This window comes from Schistocerca americana, chromosome 4 (assembly GCF_021461395.2).
Source record: "Schistocerca americana isolate TAMUIC-IGC-003095 chromosome 4, iqSchAmer2.1, whole genome shotgun sequence".
NCBI lineage: Eukaryota > Metazoa > Arthropoda > Insecta > Orthoptera > Acrididae > Schistocerca > Schistocerca americana.
This window is the reverse complement of record NC_060122.1, coordinates 417,609,661-417,629,443: the sequence shown is the minus strand read 5'-3', so window position 1 is coordinate 417,629,443 and position 19,783 is coordinate 417,609,661. Positions and strand designations below refer to the sequence as shown.

The 19,783-nt window shown below is 41.4% G+C and overlaps 1 protein-coding gene across 1 annotated transcript in view; it reads left to right on the top strand.

Annotated features, from left to right (window-relative positions):
• The window catches only part of LOC124613141 (nephrin-like), an 840,812-nt gene that overhangs the window by 546,111 nt on the left and 274,918 nt on the right, over positions 1–19,783 (top strand). The window contains exon 4 of the mRNA XM_047141759.1: positions 3,396–3,506. Coding sequence (XP_046997715.1) covers positions 3,396–3,506 — 111 coding nt within the window. The remainder of the gene's footprint in view (positions 1–3,395; positions 3,507–19,783) is intronic.

Below are 19,783 nucleotides of genomic sequence, written 5' to 3'. Positions count from 1 at the left end.
TAGAGAACCGAATACGTGTGCAGGTCAATAAGTACCATCCAGACAGAACAGGAGAACAGTTTACAAGCATCATAGTTACATGTTACAGCCAAACGTACAGTTACACCTGTATTCAGACTCTTACACATAGTAGATACATAGTGACGCACATTTATAATCTGAGAGTTCCGTATTTTGTACTATAGCACGTAGGGCTATAGTCGATTGAGCTTTGGTCTTCCCCTAGCATCCTACGTACCTGATGCTTTAGTTTAACAGCGTAGGGAACTATAACATGATTATGGCGCTGTTGACGAACTCGTACAGTAGATCATAGATTGCAAAACTGTTAGATGCTAACAAAGTCTAGAGGCTGCTTGGCAAATGATGACTAATAGCTTGAAGATTAATAGCAAAGACTTATATATGATTCGTGTTCTGAGGACCTTGTAGAAATATATGGTTCAGTTCTTCTTCCTCTCCGCAAACACACAGAGGGGTGGCTCTTAGGTGTTCGTTGGACTTACAGTGATTAAATTTCGGCCTTGCTGTTACTGACATGAATCTTCTTGGCATTTGTGCCTTGTTATACTACCGTACACATAGAATAGAAGCATGAATTAATGTTTAGGGAGTGCCATTAATTTTATATGTCCTAGACAATTCCACTTGCCTGTCGGATGACAGCCTCTTTCTGACATTATGAATAATATCTACGAGACTGTGTTTATAATATTTAATTAGCCTGTGCAAATATGCCTGGTTGCTAGGGTATCTACTTGTTCATTTGTAAGTACCCCAGAGCGACCTTTTATCCATAAAATCATGATTTTGCGACACTTCCTCGGCACACGAAACAGAAAGTTGACAATTACCACAACTATGGCGTTGGTACAACTACTATGATGGTTTCGAGTCATTTGTAGAGCTGACAGGCTAAGAGAGATGATAATTACTGTGTCTGACGTGGACGTCTGCGTGAATAGTGGGGTTTCCAAATAGCAATCATTTCCGCTGTTATAAGAGTGGAGTGTGGATACAGCTTCTACATGCTTTGTTGTTTGCTTCAGGTTACCCAATAAGCACTGCCTGCGCCTTCACTAGACCTGGTACCACTTGTATAAACCACATACGCATAGCGATAAACAGAAATTCCACTGCTGTTGCGTTAGATGAATCCTGGTTTTGACACCTTAAACTAGTCCTAACATCCATCTGCACAGTACACGTGCGTGAATAATATGTTAAAACAGGTGCTGAAGAAAATGTATACCATGGGATAACAGCAACAGCGGGCGACGGCAACCGATAACGGACAATTGTGCTCGGGTAGTCAAGGCATGCGATGTTACGCCACTGCGCGCGAACACGTGTAAACGGTATTTTGCTGCAGTAAGTAGCGAGCCAGGGTGTGAATCGTTCACCCGAAAAAGCTACGAGACCCCTCGAAGCTGTCATCCGCCGATGGAGACGAAACATTTTTTTAAAAAGTGAAAGCTATTTGACCACAGCAGAACAGCCAGAAATATTTTATTAATTTAAACATTAGCAGCTGTGAAAGTTTACGTTTTACAATGATAAGTGTCCGACAGCAGGTTTATCTGTAATTGTCTTTCATTTCATTAACGGAACACTTAACTAGGATACATTCCTAAGCACTTAATCACAACAAAGCCTAACGAATTGCAAAGAATGATAATCGTGCTATGTGTAAAATACAGTCGTTTCCTGTCAACGTCCAGTACCAGTTCCAGCACGGCCGTAATGATACAAATGTAGCACAATCCCCGTATTTTACCGTTATTAATGTCTTCTCGGAAACGCGGTTCGTTTAAACAACTAATTAAAAGGCTGTTTCTGTTTATGCCATATGCTTTTAACTCCTTTTTTACGAAGCACTGTTTTGATATCCATAATTACATAATAAACGTGTTTCCAGATATATTACAATATTACGGTTTGTACGTTTTTATTTTATGATTAGGTAGGAAACAACTTTTTGGAGCGCAAGTTTCGTTAGTTGAAACTGCTGGCTGACTCTACTCATGATTTTTGTGAATACTGTTATTACGTATAAGTTGTCATGGAATTGTACCTCGTCATCCTGTGTACAGCAGGATGTCCGATTTTCGGCGTTTGCAGTACATTTCATATAACACTTCACTTTTACACTCTGTATTTTTGAGAAATGTATGTAGCTTCTGTACGTCTGCTGTCCATAATTTGCCAATCCGCTATGAGTTTTTCGTCGTCTGTTGTTTGCATCTTGGTATCTGTATGAATTCTGATATTCTTTTGTTTGTTACGTAGAACCCTATGTTATTATGTGTTTTCGGGAATGCTCCGGAAAAAGGGCGGAAATGTGAGGGGGTAATTACAATATTTTTTCTTATGGAAGTGTCAACGGTGGCGAGATGAGTACATTATTATTTAATTTGGTTAAGTTTTATTTCCCAGTCTGTTATTGTTTTGTAGTTAACGTGATTAGTGAGTTGTTAATTATGTTAATGTACCACTTTAATAATTTTTCCATGTAAGGGCTCATTGTATGTAAAAATGTTCTCAACTAATAGTAAGAGAATCACGAAAAAACTCTGACATTCTTACCTTCTGCAAATACATTTATTATATGCATCCAGCAAACATGTATTGCAGGCAACTGAGGATGCTTCGCAAAAATGAAAAGCGAAATGTGTACGACTTAATAGCAAACGACGTTAATTAGTAGCATTTAGTTGCACGGCACGGACGGACCACATCTCGAAGCAGATACTACTAACAACTATGTAAAAGGAACTAATGGACGACAGAAAACGAAAACAAATCAATCTTGTTCAGCATATTTCAGCTGTTTCTCCAAATATAACCCACCATTTGTGTATTGGCCGCAATAGTTCTATAAGAAGTATAGGTCATTATTAACGAATGGAAGTACCAGTGATCGTATAATACAAGATTTCATTGCCGGTATTGAATCATTCATGATTTTTGTTTAATGGTCAATAGACTGTGATCTAGGGATGTGAAATGTTAGTAACAAAAAATACTTTCTGATGAAGGTTCTTGGTTTTACAGTACAAAATTTACAAAACCCATATAATAAACCGACTAAACTTCCTCAAACCAAAATCCACTATTGCTGACTGTTCTTTCAGCTATTTCAAATGTGAGGAACGCAGAACCAACCGGCACTTACTATGTATCGAGTTCTTTCATCTTTCCGTTAGGCTGCAAGTTTTCTTGGTAAAATGACGAATATTATATGTTAACGTATTCTATACTCTTAGCTTGTGAGAATTGGGTCGTTTTCAGTAGTAAGCGTGTTCCTATGTGTATGCACTAGGAACGTAATAGCCATTATGAAATTTGGCTCTTACCTCACTGTTGATCCACACTTCTGTTCAATCTGCCAACAGTGCCGCCGGACGTGCCACGTATCGTAACCGACGAGGGGGAGGAAGTGACTTCTGTTGCTGGGCCCTACTTCGAGGGCGCCACCATTGCCCTCACTTGCGTGGTCTCTGGAGGTGAGTAGCATTGCTATGTAAAGAAGTCATATACATTGTACTAATCAAACATTCGATGCAGACTCACCGCAAACAGTGCAACTCGAGGTTAGAATTTTAACAGGCCTATGAAACATCTTTCAACGGAATGCCCTCCTTATTTCATCTAAGTAGTTTGTCTACATCTACCTCTACATACATACTCCGCAATCCACCATACGGTGCGTGGCGGAGGGTACCTCGTACCACAACTAGCATCTTCTCTCCCTATTCCACTCCCAAACAGAACGAGGCAAAAATGACTGTCTATATGCATCTGTACGAGCCCTAATCTCTCTTATCTTATTTTTGTAATCTTTCAGCGAAATATAAGTTGGCGGCAGTAAGATTGTATTGCAGTCAGCCTCAAATGCTGGTTCTCTAAATTTCCTCAGTAGCGATTCACGAAAAGAACGCCTCCTTTTCTCCAGAGACTCCCACCCGAGTTCCTGTAGCATTTCCGTAACACTCGCGTAATGATCAAACCTACCAGTAACAAATCTAGCAGCCCGCCTCTGAATTGCTTCTATGTCCTCCCTCAATCCGACCTGATAGCGATCCCAAACGCTCGAGCAGTGCTCAAGAATAGATCGTATTAGTGTTTTATAAGCGGTCTCCTTTACAGATGAACCACATCTTCCCAAAATTCTATCAATGAGCCGAAGACGACTATCCGCCTTCCCCACAACTGCAATTACATGCTTGTCCCACTTCATATCGCTCTGCAATGTTATGCCCAAATACTTAATCGACGTGACTGTGTCAAGCACTACACTACTAATGGAGTATTCAAACATTACGGGATTCTTTTTCCTATTCATCGGCATTAATTTACATTTATCCACATTTAGAGTTAGTTGCGATTCTTTGCACCAATCACAAATCATGTCCAAGTCATCATGTATCCTCCTAAAGTCACTCAACGACGACACCTTCCCGTACACCACAGCATCATCAGCAAACAGCCGCACATTGTTATCGACCCTATCCAAAAGATCATTTATGTAGATAGAAAACAACAACGGACCTACCACACTTCCCTGGGGCACTCCAGATGATACCCTCACCTCCGATGACCACTCACCATCGAGGACAACGTACTGGGTTCTACTACTTGAGAAGTCTTCGAGCCACTCACATATTTGGAAACCAATACCATATGCTCGTATCTTAGTTAGGGGTCTGCAGTGGGGCACCGAGTCAAACGCTTTCCGGAAGTCAAGGAATATGGCATCCGTCTGATACCCTTCATCCATGGTTCGCAAGATATCATGTGATAAAATGGCGAGTTGCGTTTCGCAGGAGTGATGCTTTCTAAAGCCGTGCTGATGCATGGATAGCAACTTCTGTCTCAAGGAAATTCATTATATTCGAACTGAGAATATGTTCGAGAACCCTGCAACAAACCGATGTTAAGGATATTGGTCTGTAATTTTGAGGATCCGTCATTCTACCTTTCTTATATACAGGCGTCACCTGAGCTTTTTTCCAGTCGCTAGGGACTTTACGTTGGGCAACAGATTCGCGATAAATTTAAGCTAAGTAAGAACCCAATGTACTAGAGTACTCTCTGCAAAACCGAATTTGAATCCCATCAGGACTTGTTGATTTATTTATTTTCAACTCATTCAGCTGCTTCACAACGCCAGGGATGTCTATCACTATGTCCTCCATACGGGAACCTGTACGAGACTCAAACGGCGGTATGTTTGTACGATCCTCCTGCCCGAAAGATTTCTCAAATGCTAAATTTAAAATTTCAGTTTTCGTTTTGCTGTCTTCCGTTGCCAGACCAGACTGATCAGTGAGTGACTGGATGGAAGCTTTCGACCCGCTTACCGATTTTACGTAAGACCAGAATTTCCTTGCGTTTTCAGCAAGATCTTTTGCTAACGTATGACGGTGGTAGTGGTTGTACGCTTCGCGCATCGCTCTTTTTACAGCAGCACGAATCTCTACTAACTCTCGCCTGTCCTCATCCTCCCGATCTTTCTTGTACCGCGAGTGATACTGTCTTTGCTTCCTGAGCATTCTCCGAATTGCGCTGTTAAACCACGGTCGGTCTTTTCCGTCAGCAACCCACTTTTTCGGCACATACTTCTCCAATGCGTGATTTACAATTTGTTTAAAATTTGCCCATAATTCTTCCACGTCCATCGTACCGGAAGTAAATGAAGTCGATTCATTTACTAAGTGGGATGCTAACAACTGCTTATCTGCTCTTTCTAGTAAGAATACCCGCCTAGCCTTCTTGACCGACTTTTTAATTTTCGTAACCATAGTCGTAATGACAACATCATGATCACTAACCCCTGTCTCAACACTGACACCGTCGATGATGTCTGTTCGTGGCTACCAGATCTAAAATATTTCCATTACGTGTTGGCTGTCGATTTAGGTGCTCAAGACAGATTTCGGATAATGTGTTCAAAAGCAATTCACACGAGGGCTTGTCTGTACCACCTGTAATGAATCCATAGACATCCCAGTCTATACTAGGTACGTTGAAGTCGCCTCTGACTAATATAGCACTATCCGGGTACTTCTGCGATACAGAGTGTAGACTGAATGATTCTACAATTGTCACGGTGGAACCTGGTGGCCGGTAATAATACCCGACAATTAACTTTATATCTCCTAGCCCTGTTAAATATGTCCAGATAACTTAAAAATCACACTCTACTTCGACCTCAGTAGGCCCTATTTTTTTGTCAACTGCAATGTCAACTATGTCTACGAATGTGAGCATACTGAAATCGCTCCGGCCAAACGCCGAGATGGTTCCTCATTCTTGTAATACGCCGAGCTTGTGCTCCGACGTTAATGATAATAACGTCAACCGGATGTTAAAGCCTAATTCTCCTTCCCGTCTGGCTGTACTCCGATAGACACAATTACACCGTAGGACTGAACGATGTGCTGATCGTAGAGACAATGTAACCCTTGTAACGCTTTAATACTCATAAAGCAAGTCAACAAATTTCAGAATTTGAAAGCAGCAGTCCATTAAGGACAGCTACAAACTTTCCGGACTGACTTCTACAAACTGCAGAAAAAATTAAATAAAATGAATAAATTCTTGGTATAGCAAATGAACTCTTAACTTTATTCAGTAAAGAGGGCTTTTTTCATTTAGGCTCTATTTACGTAGACTACTACTTAGTTCTACAACGATTTTCAGATTTCGAAGCCGTTATGATGTGTTTAGCTGCGTGAAAAATTATCTTACGTTCAGCAGACAGCTAATCCAAACGAAAGTAACGATTCTGTCAACAGTTTCCCCACGGAGAACTACATTTGTGGGTGAATGCTTTCTCAGACAGTTACTCCTTACTTTCGTGGCATGTGGCGTCGCCATCCTGCGGAGGAAGAGAGGAATAACCTAATAGAAAGGAATATTTGATTAATTTCATAGAAGGCTGCTTACATTAAGAAAATGCCACAAAGCATGCGAAGACTGTATAGACCAACTTTAAAATCTATGTGCATTTTCGTTAAATGTTTTTGTTGCCTTTGTAGCCTGACGTTGCTTTATTAAATAATTTAAGAGAATCAACAATTATTTGCGACTTACAGCGGTCTCTGAAAAACATTTTCATATTTTTAAATCAATTACCCTTGGTTAGCATTCAAGATGGTTTTAAATACTTTTATTTGTATCACACACACATACGCTAAGTGAAAATTTCCAATTTTGTTTCACATATTTTAAAAAAATTATATTTTTCTTTTTATTCCTTGCTATTTATTTTGGTTTCCTTTATGTATACGATTAAAGACACGTTCATAAATCTCTGAACTTAGTCCTCAGTTTTATTCTTTGGCCAGCGTCACATCTTCGCACATATTTCTTTCCTTATATGCACACACAACGTGTCATACCATCAAGAACCGTACAGCTTTTAAACTAAAACCAGAGGAAACAAATAATATGAATATAAAATACTATCATTTTCATACGTATTGCAGCATTTTCTAGCAAACTACCTTCCCATTATTTTATGTTCACACTACTGTATTCCCGTTTCGTGGTGGTTAACCTGTTCTGCTTTTTCATAAAGTTAAGCATTCGATAATGGCTTAAAAAATCCACCACTAATTAAGGAAGAACGAATAAATACAGAGTTAGACGTCAAATGGCGCCGTCATTTGACTAAGGGGATATTTACTTTTCGAGCCGCAGTCTCATGTCCGCTCCAGTACAAAATTTTTACTTTTAAAATATGGGGAACATAGTACTCCACAGAGACTAAAGGTATGTCCTCTCAGTTACGCACGTGTTTCACGTAAACTAAAAGGATGTTCCTGTTGCTGTCCCCTGTCAATACTGAAGTAGTCCCCAGTAGCCCAAAAAATTTTCATATAAATCTTTCTTTCTGTGCTTCCGTCATTATGTAACATAACAAGATCACTTGGTGTTAATTTTCTCTTAGAAAAATAAAATATGAAAGTGCTTGTACAGAAGGTGAATGGGGTTGTGACGTTCAAAATAAGTTAACCTTTTATTGACTTAGGTATCCGATGTAGTGTTGGGTTGTTCCTTGCTGTTTCGTTGGAAGAAATATTGGCACATTACTTTTACAGGAACACGGTAGGAAAGCAATACAGTTCTCTAGCAACGTTGCTTATTTCCGACGACGCAGTGCTTTACAGAGATTTATCGTCACCAGAAATGTGCGAGTATAGTAGCACAGCGAGAAAGCTGATAAAAAGAATCGCTTTGTCGATTGAGCGCTAGTTTACACGAATATAAGTGCCGATACGTATTAGGTTTCAGCGTTATTCAATCACGTCTAAAACTAAGTCTATCAGAACGTTCATGTTATGGAAATACACTGACAAAAGAAATATAATGAGAACAGTAATTTGAAGCCACGCCAACAGCTACCTTTCTGCTCTACAAGCAACGTATGGAGTATAGCGCAAGTGGGTTGCGTCCGTCTTATTCTACTGCTGTAGTCTTTACCATGTATGCAGCTAAGTGACAGTAATTGAACCCAGGTCTGTTGTCGAAAGGTTTTCTTCCCAGGAATTTTTAGAGGAGTCATTTCGAAAACGAGCAGTATGTCTTTTATCTTTAGAAAAACGGTTTATTCAGTATATTTGTACCACAATCAAGAGAAAAAATAAAAAGGAGGAAATGAATGCTCGCGCAGTCATAATACCTTCCGATCGCAATGACCCAGTGCTTGAAACACTGGACCGGCACTGAAGGGAATTGGAGCTCAAAGTAGTTCTGACAAGTTTATCGTAGCTGCTTGTTAAGTTCCTTTGAAATGGACACATCGAATTCCTTTCCGTACTTACGGAAAATGAGCTAATACTCTGCCCTGAATGCCCACGTTGTTGACGAAAATAAAGCGTAACTTTTCTTCTTCATTATCTGACAATAATTCGGATTCGCCGCTCAGCCCAGATCATTTTTGACCAGATCAATCGGTCTACACGCTTAAGCTTCAACTTGCTCCCGCACGAGGCTCCTCCATGAGAAGCATATCAGGCGGAACCGTCCACTGACGTGAGTCTGCCGGTAAATATTGCAGCTCGACATTTCCCCGTCAGCCTCTTATTAGTCTTTGAACCCTTTAGTCACGCACCATTGAATAGCAGAGTTTTCAGCTTGCTTTTTTTTTACGTTATTGATTCAGATTGCTCCCTGGACCATTGTATACGCTTAAGACTACTCTGCTACTCTCTGATTTTTTTTTCGGTAAGCCAATCCCTTAATAAACTCCACCGCCGTTTACCAGAGGAACCGCCTGTTGCAAGACCAGTCCCTGTGTTAAAGCTAGTGCGATTTACCATAACCTGTGTTAAATCTACTTAGAGTAAAATAGAAAAGTGGCAAAGAGGGCTTTCTAACCGTGCATGGATTCCGAGTTTCTGAAGTTGTGGCAGCAGCAGCTGCAGCCCAAGGAGCAGAATCTGCATCAAGAGCAACTGAAGAAAACGAAAATGAGAATGAGAATTCCTCCATCAACAGAGAAAAATGCTGTTATTATTGCTGCGAAATCACCAACAGTCGGCAGCTGCAGTTTCCTCGCCTCCCCTCTTCCGCTCATCTGCTTCTACGAGGCAAACGAGAGTTGGAAGGTTTATTTATATCGTTTGATCCTTCACTACAAGGCAAGTCTAATGACTGACACTAACGTTGGTGGAACTCTAGAAATAAATGTACAAGGTGGTGTAGAAACTACACCTACTCTCAGACCTCAGTGGTTTGAGTTTCTCTGAGGTCCGTGACTAGCTGAATTACTATTAGGGTCACCAAAATCACGTCGTCACAAGCAGGCACAAGTTTAATGAGTATGTCAAACAACGTACGCAATCCTACGAGGCATCTGTGACGATTTGCAAGGCTTGGCGTACAAGTGCGATTTTTCCTGTTAACACGGTGGCGCACTGTAAGTGAAACCGTTAATCTAGCATATTATCAATTGTGTCACTCCTGTTAGAGAAGTTACTGTGATGGCTTTTTTCACCATCTGCATGTCCCAAAGCGAACGGACGTTCGTGCAACTGTTCCTCCGCCATTGTTCTTAAAGGTTCCAGAACAGGGCGGGCCATCAAATCGTGTCCAAATTGCGGCCCCTGCCATCAACGGCGTCAGTGTCCTTTCCGTGACGTCACTTGTTTTGCATGCCGCTAACCGAGGCACCTCACGAATGTCTGCCTTTGCCGAAGTGTGTTAACAACATCGGTTATCAGCACGCTGTCGCTATCGTGCGGTGCTCCTAGGAGCAGCAGACGGGACGCAGAGGGTCGTGTTGCAACTGGACATTAATGGAGTGACGGTCGATTTCCAGTTTCATACAGGTACAGCCGTATCCCTGATTAATGAGTACACGTGCCGGTGCATTGGTTCCCTACAAGTGAAGTCCCATCAGCACAAGGTGATGACCACCAGTCGCCAGTCTATCCTGTTGCGGAGTCAGATCGTAGTCAAAGCTAACTATAAAATAGTAGCAGTCAACCTTGAACAACCTTTCTGGCTTAGACGCTTTTGCGATCTTTCCTTTTCGAATTCAGGACCAGGTGAATCTAATTTCAACTGTGATACCATTTAAAGGGCTTGATGCTTTATCTGCCCAATTTAAACAACTGTTTGAAGTTATATTATGTTTTGCAGCAGGGCCGCAGACCCACGTATCTTTAAAGCAATCAGCAGCGCCCAATTGTTGTACAGCTTGTCCGGTACCTTTCGCCATACATGAGTAAGTTAAAGCAAAACTCAGTAGTTAGCAAAGTATGGATGGGAGTTACATCACCAATATCGTCTAGCCAGTAGCCTGAGTTCATGGTCCTAGTGAAACTAAATGGATCAGTTAGAATTTGTGGTGATTTTCAGTCTCGTGTTAATGCTCAAGCAAACACTGAAATCTGGTTTCGCAATACACAGCGGATCAGGATAAGGTTGTGGAAAGCGACCAAGATCAGTTACTGTTAGTTATACAAGAACACACACAACTCTATTGTTCAAACCAGTGGACAGTTTTCTCTTTAAAACAACTAAGATCACTTCACGGCTGAGGGCCCAAGTAATTTCTCCAGAATAAGTTTGAGTGACTGTTTTTAAGACGCCAGGATTTAAAGTAACGGCTGAAGGCCTTACTTAAGCAAAATTACAATCTCTTCTCGGATGAAGGCCAAAATAATATTTCAGATCAGTTAAGGAGTTCTTTAAAAACCAAGCATTTGCCAATTCCGGCTAAAGCCATACTAAGGATAATTCAAGTTAATTCTTCGCCTGCAGGCCCCCGCCCCCCCCCCCCCCCTTCCCCAAATAAATATTCTTTACGTAATAAAAGAGAGGCTTCAAAGATAATCTTTACACAGTACAGCAGAAAAACATCTTAAGAAAACTTGAAGTATCTTGTCGGCTGAAGGCCCAAACAATTACTCAAGACTAGTTAAAGACAACCTTAAGATAAACATTTACAGTAGACGGCTGAAGGCCTTTTCAAGAATTCAAGATAATTAAAGGGAAACGTTAGACAACGATTTACATATTAAAGTCACAGATTCTGAAACAAACGCGTTTGATCGCCTAAATACAGAGCAACAAGAATTTTAAATAAAACACGGTTGGAGGCATAATTTCAATAATTAAAACAGCATTAATACACTAGGGAAGGCCAAGCACACTACTTCAATATTAAAAAAAGGGGAAAGCACAAATTAAAGCCATAACAAGTTGAAAGTCGAGAGCTCTATCTTCTTATCTCGTGTTTTCTATTGAAAATCTCGTGCTTGTACTACTGTTAACTTTACTATTACAGAGAACGCCTAAACTTTTTTTTTAACTGGTCTTGTGCACAACAGATAACTCACTTGGTCTTTCTGCTGCCACTGCTTGATCTGCTGCATTCCATTGTTTAACAAAAACATAAAAACCTATTATTCATGCTGAGTGCAATGTGTGTTCTGTCTGGCGGCTCCTGCTGTTGCTGCGGCTGCTGCTGCTTACTACATCTACATATAATTCAAGAGAAAGGGTTTGGTCAAATCTAAACTCGATAAATGATAACCCAAACAAGTAATTCCTTTTTTTCAAAAACCATATTCTGAAAGCGATTCTCTCTCATTCAATTAACAAAACGCTATAAGCTCTTTGAATAATCGCTTCGTATGTAAATCTGCCTCCAGTGGCATTAAAGCAATATTAAAAATTAATCAAACTCTTGAGACAGACTGAAATACGTCTCAATTAAATACAAAGTGAAACATTTCCCTGACAATTACAAAAGAAATCAATGACAAAAATCAATACTTAATCTATTCGCCTAACAATGGTTTCCCTTAAGAATTCAACTATCATTATCAAAATTACCGTCTGCTGCTTCGCACATACACAAACCCTTTTCTTTAAATTAATAAGCGCGCAGAATATTATAAAAAATATCAACTCAGTACCAAATCCTGTGTCGCTGCTGGCGGACACAGCAGTACGGCAGCTCGGCGACGACCCCTCGCCCAACACACGTGCGCACCACAGCAGGCGGGCTCCTACACTAGCTTCAAAACTGCCACTAGTTAATCCGTGCCCTGCGAAGCGCGACAACAATATCTTAGATTCCAGAGCTTGTGTATGCGCGCTGTAGCCAACCTTTAAATCGTAAGAGAGTATTGACAACTCTCAAAGTGGTGTTCAGAAAATACTCCAGGATCGGCCTGTGAAGGTCCCTTACGGTTGTAGTCGAGTGGGACAGGCAGCTAAGGCTTAAGGTCAGATAAAAGAAGGCAGCACAATCTACGGACGGTTCACGACTGACCGACAATCTGACCGATTTCCAGCCGTCACATCCAATTGCACAATTAATAATAAATAGTGACCGATGACGAGTAAACCAAAATACCTCTAATTCGGACACGATCTCACCAAGATCAAGGCATCACACACCACTCAAGACAAGTTTAAAAGAATACAGAAAACACAAAACTGTCAAATCACTACGGCAGAAGGCAGCGGGTTCTAGGCTACAACACACACCACTTGTTATCACACGCGTCCACGGCTGAGGAAGGAACAATCCACCAAAACGAAGAAATCGTAACAGTCGAGTTTTAAGAACAGCAACTAATTACTGAACTTGAGGATCCTGCTTCGGAGGAAAGCGAGAAGTAGCTTACACAGCTAGGGCATCGAAATGCAATAGCTTGTGCCCCACCGCCAAAAGCCCCGGCCTGGCTTCGCGCTGTGGAGACCACGTCGCTGTTCAGTGCCAACGAACCAACCAGGTCCAACCACATCCCAACTCAGATAATGGTTTTCGTCTTGAGGATCCAAGGCGTCGTCGAGAGAGATGACCGGCCGAGCAAACTACCAACGGCAGCCCACATTCGTCAACAGCGGTCCCGGCGAATACTAACACCATACGGACCCGACCTTGGCTGGATGCAAACTCTCCCCCTACTGATCCTGGTGTCAGTGCTCATCAGACCACATGTCGCCATTCGACGACCAGCCAACCTACCAAGCAACGGCCTTCCACTGGTCCCGGCGCGTACTTACACCATGCGGACCTCCTTGCTACTGACAACCGACTCGTCCAACAGCCGAGTAACGACGAACACGACTCAGCCGACGACACGAAGGGAACTGAGACTCAGAGCCGACTGACTAACGTGCGACTGTCTGCCATCCGAGTGACTCTGCCGACTCACTGCACCGACTCACTCCACCGACTCCGTCACACCGCCTCGTTCCTGTCAGAGCAAACCCGGATACTCGCGGTCGCTCCACAGATAATAACACGAACCTACTATCGATAACGCTGGTGCTGCCACTCACGGACAGCGAAGGTGAGCATGGATAGTGGCGCCAGAAGGCAATAACACAAAAGAAACAAAAAAATTCTCGCCGTTTAAGAAATGCAGGAAGGACAGATCACAATCATGAGCCACGCACGGCTCACAAATGGCTGTTCGTATTTATTACCTTGGTCGGAGGATTTGCTAGGATATCTGGCTGGGGTCCATTATATTTCAAAGATACCTGTCACCAGCGGCTACTTTCAGTAACCTCTAGATGGCCAGACAAAGCAGTTTTTAGTGATTAATATACCAGCTGGCATGGACTGTCATAAAAGATTGTAATCTGAGGCCGTAAATGCTTCCACAATATTTCAAAGATAAGTTGAGCAACTCATTCAAGATAGTCCCATCTGTGGTAATTATTTAGAGGACTTGCTCATTACTGGGACTAGCCGTGACCAGCACCTACGCCGCCTACAGATGTTATTTGTGCGATTTGTCGTCAAGAAAAAAAAGTCTCCAAGCACTGTGGGACTTACCATCTGAGGTCATCAGTACTATAGACTTAGAACTACTAAATCCTAAGGACATCAAACACATCCATGCCCGAGACAGGATTCGAACCTGCGAACAAGGAGCAGCACGGTTCCGGACTGAAGCGCCTAGAACCGCTCGGCCACACTGGCCGGCTCTAGACATGCTTTACAGTGCTTTTCACAACATTATTCCTCGTCTACAGCTATTGTTGAAGAATGATTGTGGACATATTGAGCATTTTCTGTAAAGAACATCATCTTTGCTTTGTCTTACTTTATTATGCTAATTATTGCTATTCTGATCAGATGGAGCGCCATCTGTCGACATTTTTTGAACTTTTGTATTTTTTTGGTTCTAATAAAACCCCATGTAATTCCAAGCATGTGCGTCAATTTGTACCTCTCTATCTATATTATTCGGTGATTTATTCAGTTTTCAAATTTATACTGACTTTTTGATAACCCGGTACACTGGTAACAGTGTTACTGTAGGTGAGACGGTGAAAGGACTTCTATCCTAATAGCCCCTTAGGGTTTCCCACTATCCCACACGACACTGGCCGCAGTCTACCTCGGGAAACAAACTACGATTGCCTCGACGCCCCATACTGCTGATACTGTTGCGCCTGGTGTAGGTGAAGCTTCATTTAAGCGAATACCGACTTCCCTCCTGCGGAATACTGCGTTGGGTCGACCTGCATCCAGAGCGCAGACTGTTCTCCATTCCAGCGATAGCTACTTTTTGTGGCTCGTTGCCTGCAGTCAGAAACGGCGGCAGCAGAATGCGATGCGACTGCCGCGGCTCTAAAAGGAGGCGTCTGGAGCGGCGGCTTCCTACGACTTTGTAGATGGAATGGCAACGACGCACTCTTGCGGAAACTGACAGGAGACTGGCAGACTGAAAGACACCCCAATATTGTTTTCTCTCACGTTTAAAAAGTTTTCAAAAGTACACTGTAAATAACAGTACACTTCTTCGCGGTAGTGAGTCTCTATGGGATATGTTTTGGCTCCAATTCTGATATAACGATTATAGTTTGACAATATTCATAGCACAATATTTGTCAGTACTTGCCAATACATCCTTGTTCCATTATGCTCTTCTTTGGAGTAAAATTAGTTTACCATCAATCACCTGTGACATCTCAATAAACGAATCATCCTAAATCTCTTCCAGCAGCAGACTCTACTGCAACTATTATTCTTTTTACTGATTCACTCGAAAATCTGGCAAGGCTTCACAATTATTAATATATATGTGCATCGGGAGTATGTCTTAATCTGGGGTACCCAGAGATTTGTGTGAGGACGAGAAGTAGCTTAAATTATATGGGTAAACAGCTTGGGATCATTAATATACGGGCTGCTACTGGATATGTGAGGATAGTAGCATCAATGACATTATTTCCCACAGTTTTAATCTGTGAAGGGGTGGTATTCCAAAGTTTGTGGCGATTCAGCTTGCGTAGTGAGCCGACTTCGGACTAGGTAGTGGGAATGACAGAGCGAAAGACTAATAGTGTTCTACAGAAAACTTCAGCTAATAACAGGGAATACTCTGCTCAACAATCACGGTTGTAATTGATACAGTTGTAAAATTCCAGGAGACAGGGGAATATTCCGGATAAATTACATCTTGGCAAGCCAGAGATTGCGAAGTCGCAAATAATAAGGAATGAAGAGAGGTGTTTGAAGTTCTCTGAGGCTCTAGATAACACAATAATGAAGAGCTCAGTAGGCAGTGCATCTGAAGAATGGACATCTCTGAAATGGCATTTGCAGAAGTAGGACAGAATAAAATAGGTACAAGGAAAGAACTGCGTAACAAACGGGCAATTATCTCTTCAGTGCAGAAGCACACTAGAATCGATCTCTTCCGTCAATCGGTGAAATGCCACGCGTAATGAGGATAATGGGCAAAAGCCACTACATTAGTAGCTTCAGTGACCACGATGTCCGGATGGCTTTGTGGAGCATCTGCCTATTAAGCAGGAGATCCGGGTTCTAATCCCAATACAGCACCAATTTTGAATTCTCCCCATTCCTTTCAATAAATATCCGCTAGCAGCCAATGTCTGTAATTCCTTCCTGTCTTAAGAAATACTTCAGATGAGCGACGAAAGAAGAAAGTACATACACGTTTACGGAAATTCAGAGAATCAGAAACCAAAAATGCAATTCACTTGCAACGACACAAATAAGTGGGGGGGGGGGGGGGGGGGGGGAAAGCTAAGAAGGTATGGCTGGGTGAAACAGTAAAGAAATCTAAAAAGAAGTAATTGTCGGAAGGACTGACGCAGCATAGAGAAAAGTCAAAACCACCTTCGGTGAAATTGATAGCAAGGGCACTAACATTAAGAGTGCAATGGGAATTTCGCTGTTAAATGCAGAGAGAGGATAAATGGAAAGAGTACATTCAAGGCCTCTATGAGGTTGAGGAGGAAAAAGGAGTCGAGAGGGAAGGAATACGGATGCAGTATTACAACCACAATTTAAAAGGGCTTTCGAAGACTTGAGATCAAATAAGGCAAAAGGGATATACATTCCATCGGAATTTCGAAAATCATAAAGGGAAGTTGCAACAAACAGACAATTCCCATTGGTGTTTAGAATGTATGACACTGGCAGTATATCGTCAGACTTTAGGAAAAATATCATCCACACAATTCCGAAGAATGCAAGAGGCAACAATTGCGATAATTATCGCACAGTCATCTTAACAGCTCATGCATCCAAGGTGCTGGCAAGGTAATATGCAGAAGAATGGAAAAGAAAATTGCGGATGGAAGCGAAAAAGAAAAATCTATACGTGTTCAAATAATAAGTCGATCTGGAAAATGCGTTCTACAATGCAAAAGGTACAAAAATTTTGAAGTTCTGAGAAAAATAGGGTGGACTATAGGGGATGTGCAGCATGTGCAACAACCAAGACGAAACAGTAAGAATGGAAGACAAAAATCATCCGACTAAAAAAAGAGCACAAGCCAGGGATGTGGTTTTTCGTCCCTACAGTTCATTCTGTACATCCAAGAAGCAATGACGGAAATAAAAGAAGGGTTCAAGAATGGAATTAAAATTCAAAGTGAAAGGGTATTACTGAAAAGATTCGCTGATGACATTGCTATCCTCAGTTAAAGTGGAAACGTATTACAGGCTCTGTTAAACGCAATGAACAGTCTAAAGATTACGGAATACGGACTGAGAGTACGACGAAAGTAATGGGAAGTACCAGAAAAACGAAGAGCTAGAAATTTAACATTAGAATTGCTGATGTCGAAGTAAACGAAGACATGGAATTCTGCTGCCGAAGCAGAAAAATAATCAATGACGGACGCAGCAAGTAGGACATAAAAGCAGACTAGTACTGTAGGGAAGACTATTCCTGCTCAAGACAAGCCTACTAGTGTCAAGCATAGGCCTTAATTTGAGGAAGAAATTTCTTAGAATCTACGTTTGGAGCACAGCATGTTTTGGTTGTGAGTCATGGACTGTGAGAAAACCGGAACCGAATTAAATCTATGAGTCTGAGATGTGGTGTTACAGAAGAATGTTGAAAATTAGGTAGTTTGATACGGTAAGGTGTGAAGGGGTTCTCAGCGGTATTAGCGAGGAAAGGAATATTGGAAAACACTGACAAAAAGTCGGGAGAGAATGATAGGACTTCTGTTAAGACATTAGGCAATAATCTCAAAGGTAATAGAGCGAGATGTAGAGAGTAAGAGTTGTAGAGGAAGCCAGAGATTTGAATACACCCAGAATGATTCAGGACATAGGTTGCAAGTGCTACTCTGAGGTGCAAAGGTTGGCACAGAGAGAAATCCGTGGCGGGCCGCATCAAACCCGTCAGAAGAATGATGGCCTAATAAATAAGAAGCAAGCGGATAAATAATAAACACATAATATATAGGTTTATGTTAATAAATATTGCAAAGAAGGAAATAAAACAGCAGTATTCTTTGTGTAGAATTTTGTTTAAAATTATAGCTATATACGCAGAAACAAAAAACAAAAATGGAACAAACAATTCGTTCTATCGCTATGCATAAGATAGCATGCACTATCAAGTATGTTCCAAAACACAGAACATAAAAAAGTGATTCATCCGGGGCTCGTTTTTCGGGTTCTGTTGGTGACAGAATGTCAGGGACAAGAGTTCTTGATAGATAAATGTTACAAATCGGTTTGTTCTATTTGCATTAGATATGGAACTTGATGGATCTTAATGGGCTTAATGGAACCACCATTAGTTCATGGGCGATTCATCAGAAGATTGCAAAAAAGTATTTTAGTCATTTATTCATACCCAAAACCGAGCCGCGGGTTCCAAGACCGCTATGTACGGTAAATGGCTGAAATTTTTGCGGTACTCCCCGATGTTATTCAATCTGTATATTGAGCAAGCAGTAAAGGAAACAAAAGAAAAATTCGGAGTAGGTATTAAAATTCATGGAGAAGAAGTAAAAACTTTGAGGTTCGCCGATGACATTGTAATTCTGTCAGAGACAGCAAAGGACTTGGAAGAGCAGTTGAACGGAATGGACAGTGTCTTGCAAGGAGGATATAAGATGAACATCAACAAAAGCAAAACGAGGATAATGGAATGTAGTCAAATTAAATCAGGTGATGCTGAGGGGATTAGATTAGGAAATGAGACACTTAAAGTAGTAAAAGAGTTTTGCTATTTAGGGAGTAAAATAACTGATGATGGTCGAAGTAGAGAGGATATAGAATGTAGACTGGCAATGGCAAGGAAATCGTTTCTGAAGAAGAGATATTTGTTAACATCGAGTATAGATTTAAGTGTCAGGAAGTCGTTTCTGAAAGTATTTGTATGGAGTGTAGCCATGTATGGAAGTGAAACATGGACGATAACCAGTTTGGACAAGAAGAGAATAGAAGCTTTCGAAATGTGGTGCTGCAGAAGAATGCTGAAGATAAGGTGGGTAGATCACGTAACTAATGAGGAGGTATTGAATAGGATTGGGGAGAAGAGAAGTTTGTGGTACAACTTGACTAGAAGAAGGGATCGGTTGGTAGGACATGTTTTGAGGCATCAAAGGATCACAAATTTAGCATTGGAGGGCAGCGTTGAGGGTAAAAATCGTAGAGGGAGACCAATAGATCAATACACTAAGCAGATTCAGAAGGATGTAGGTTGCAGTAGGTACTGGGAGATGAAGAAGCTTGTACAGGATAGAGTAGCATGGAGAGCCGCATCAAACCAGTCTCAGGACTGAAGACCACAACAACAACAACATATTCCTAACATCCAGATTTCGAAAAGCATTGAAAGTCTGTCTGATATCTTTAACCGTTTCCGTGATAAAGAGGTCCAAAGTTACCTTACGTGTGCACGAAAAATACGGAGGCAGAATCCTGTGAGAGGTGAAATAAAATTAATAAATAACCACAGCACACTGCTTAAATTTAAACATTATAGAGGGTGTTCGGAAATTCCAGTTACAAACT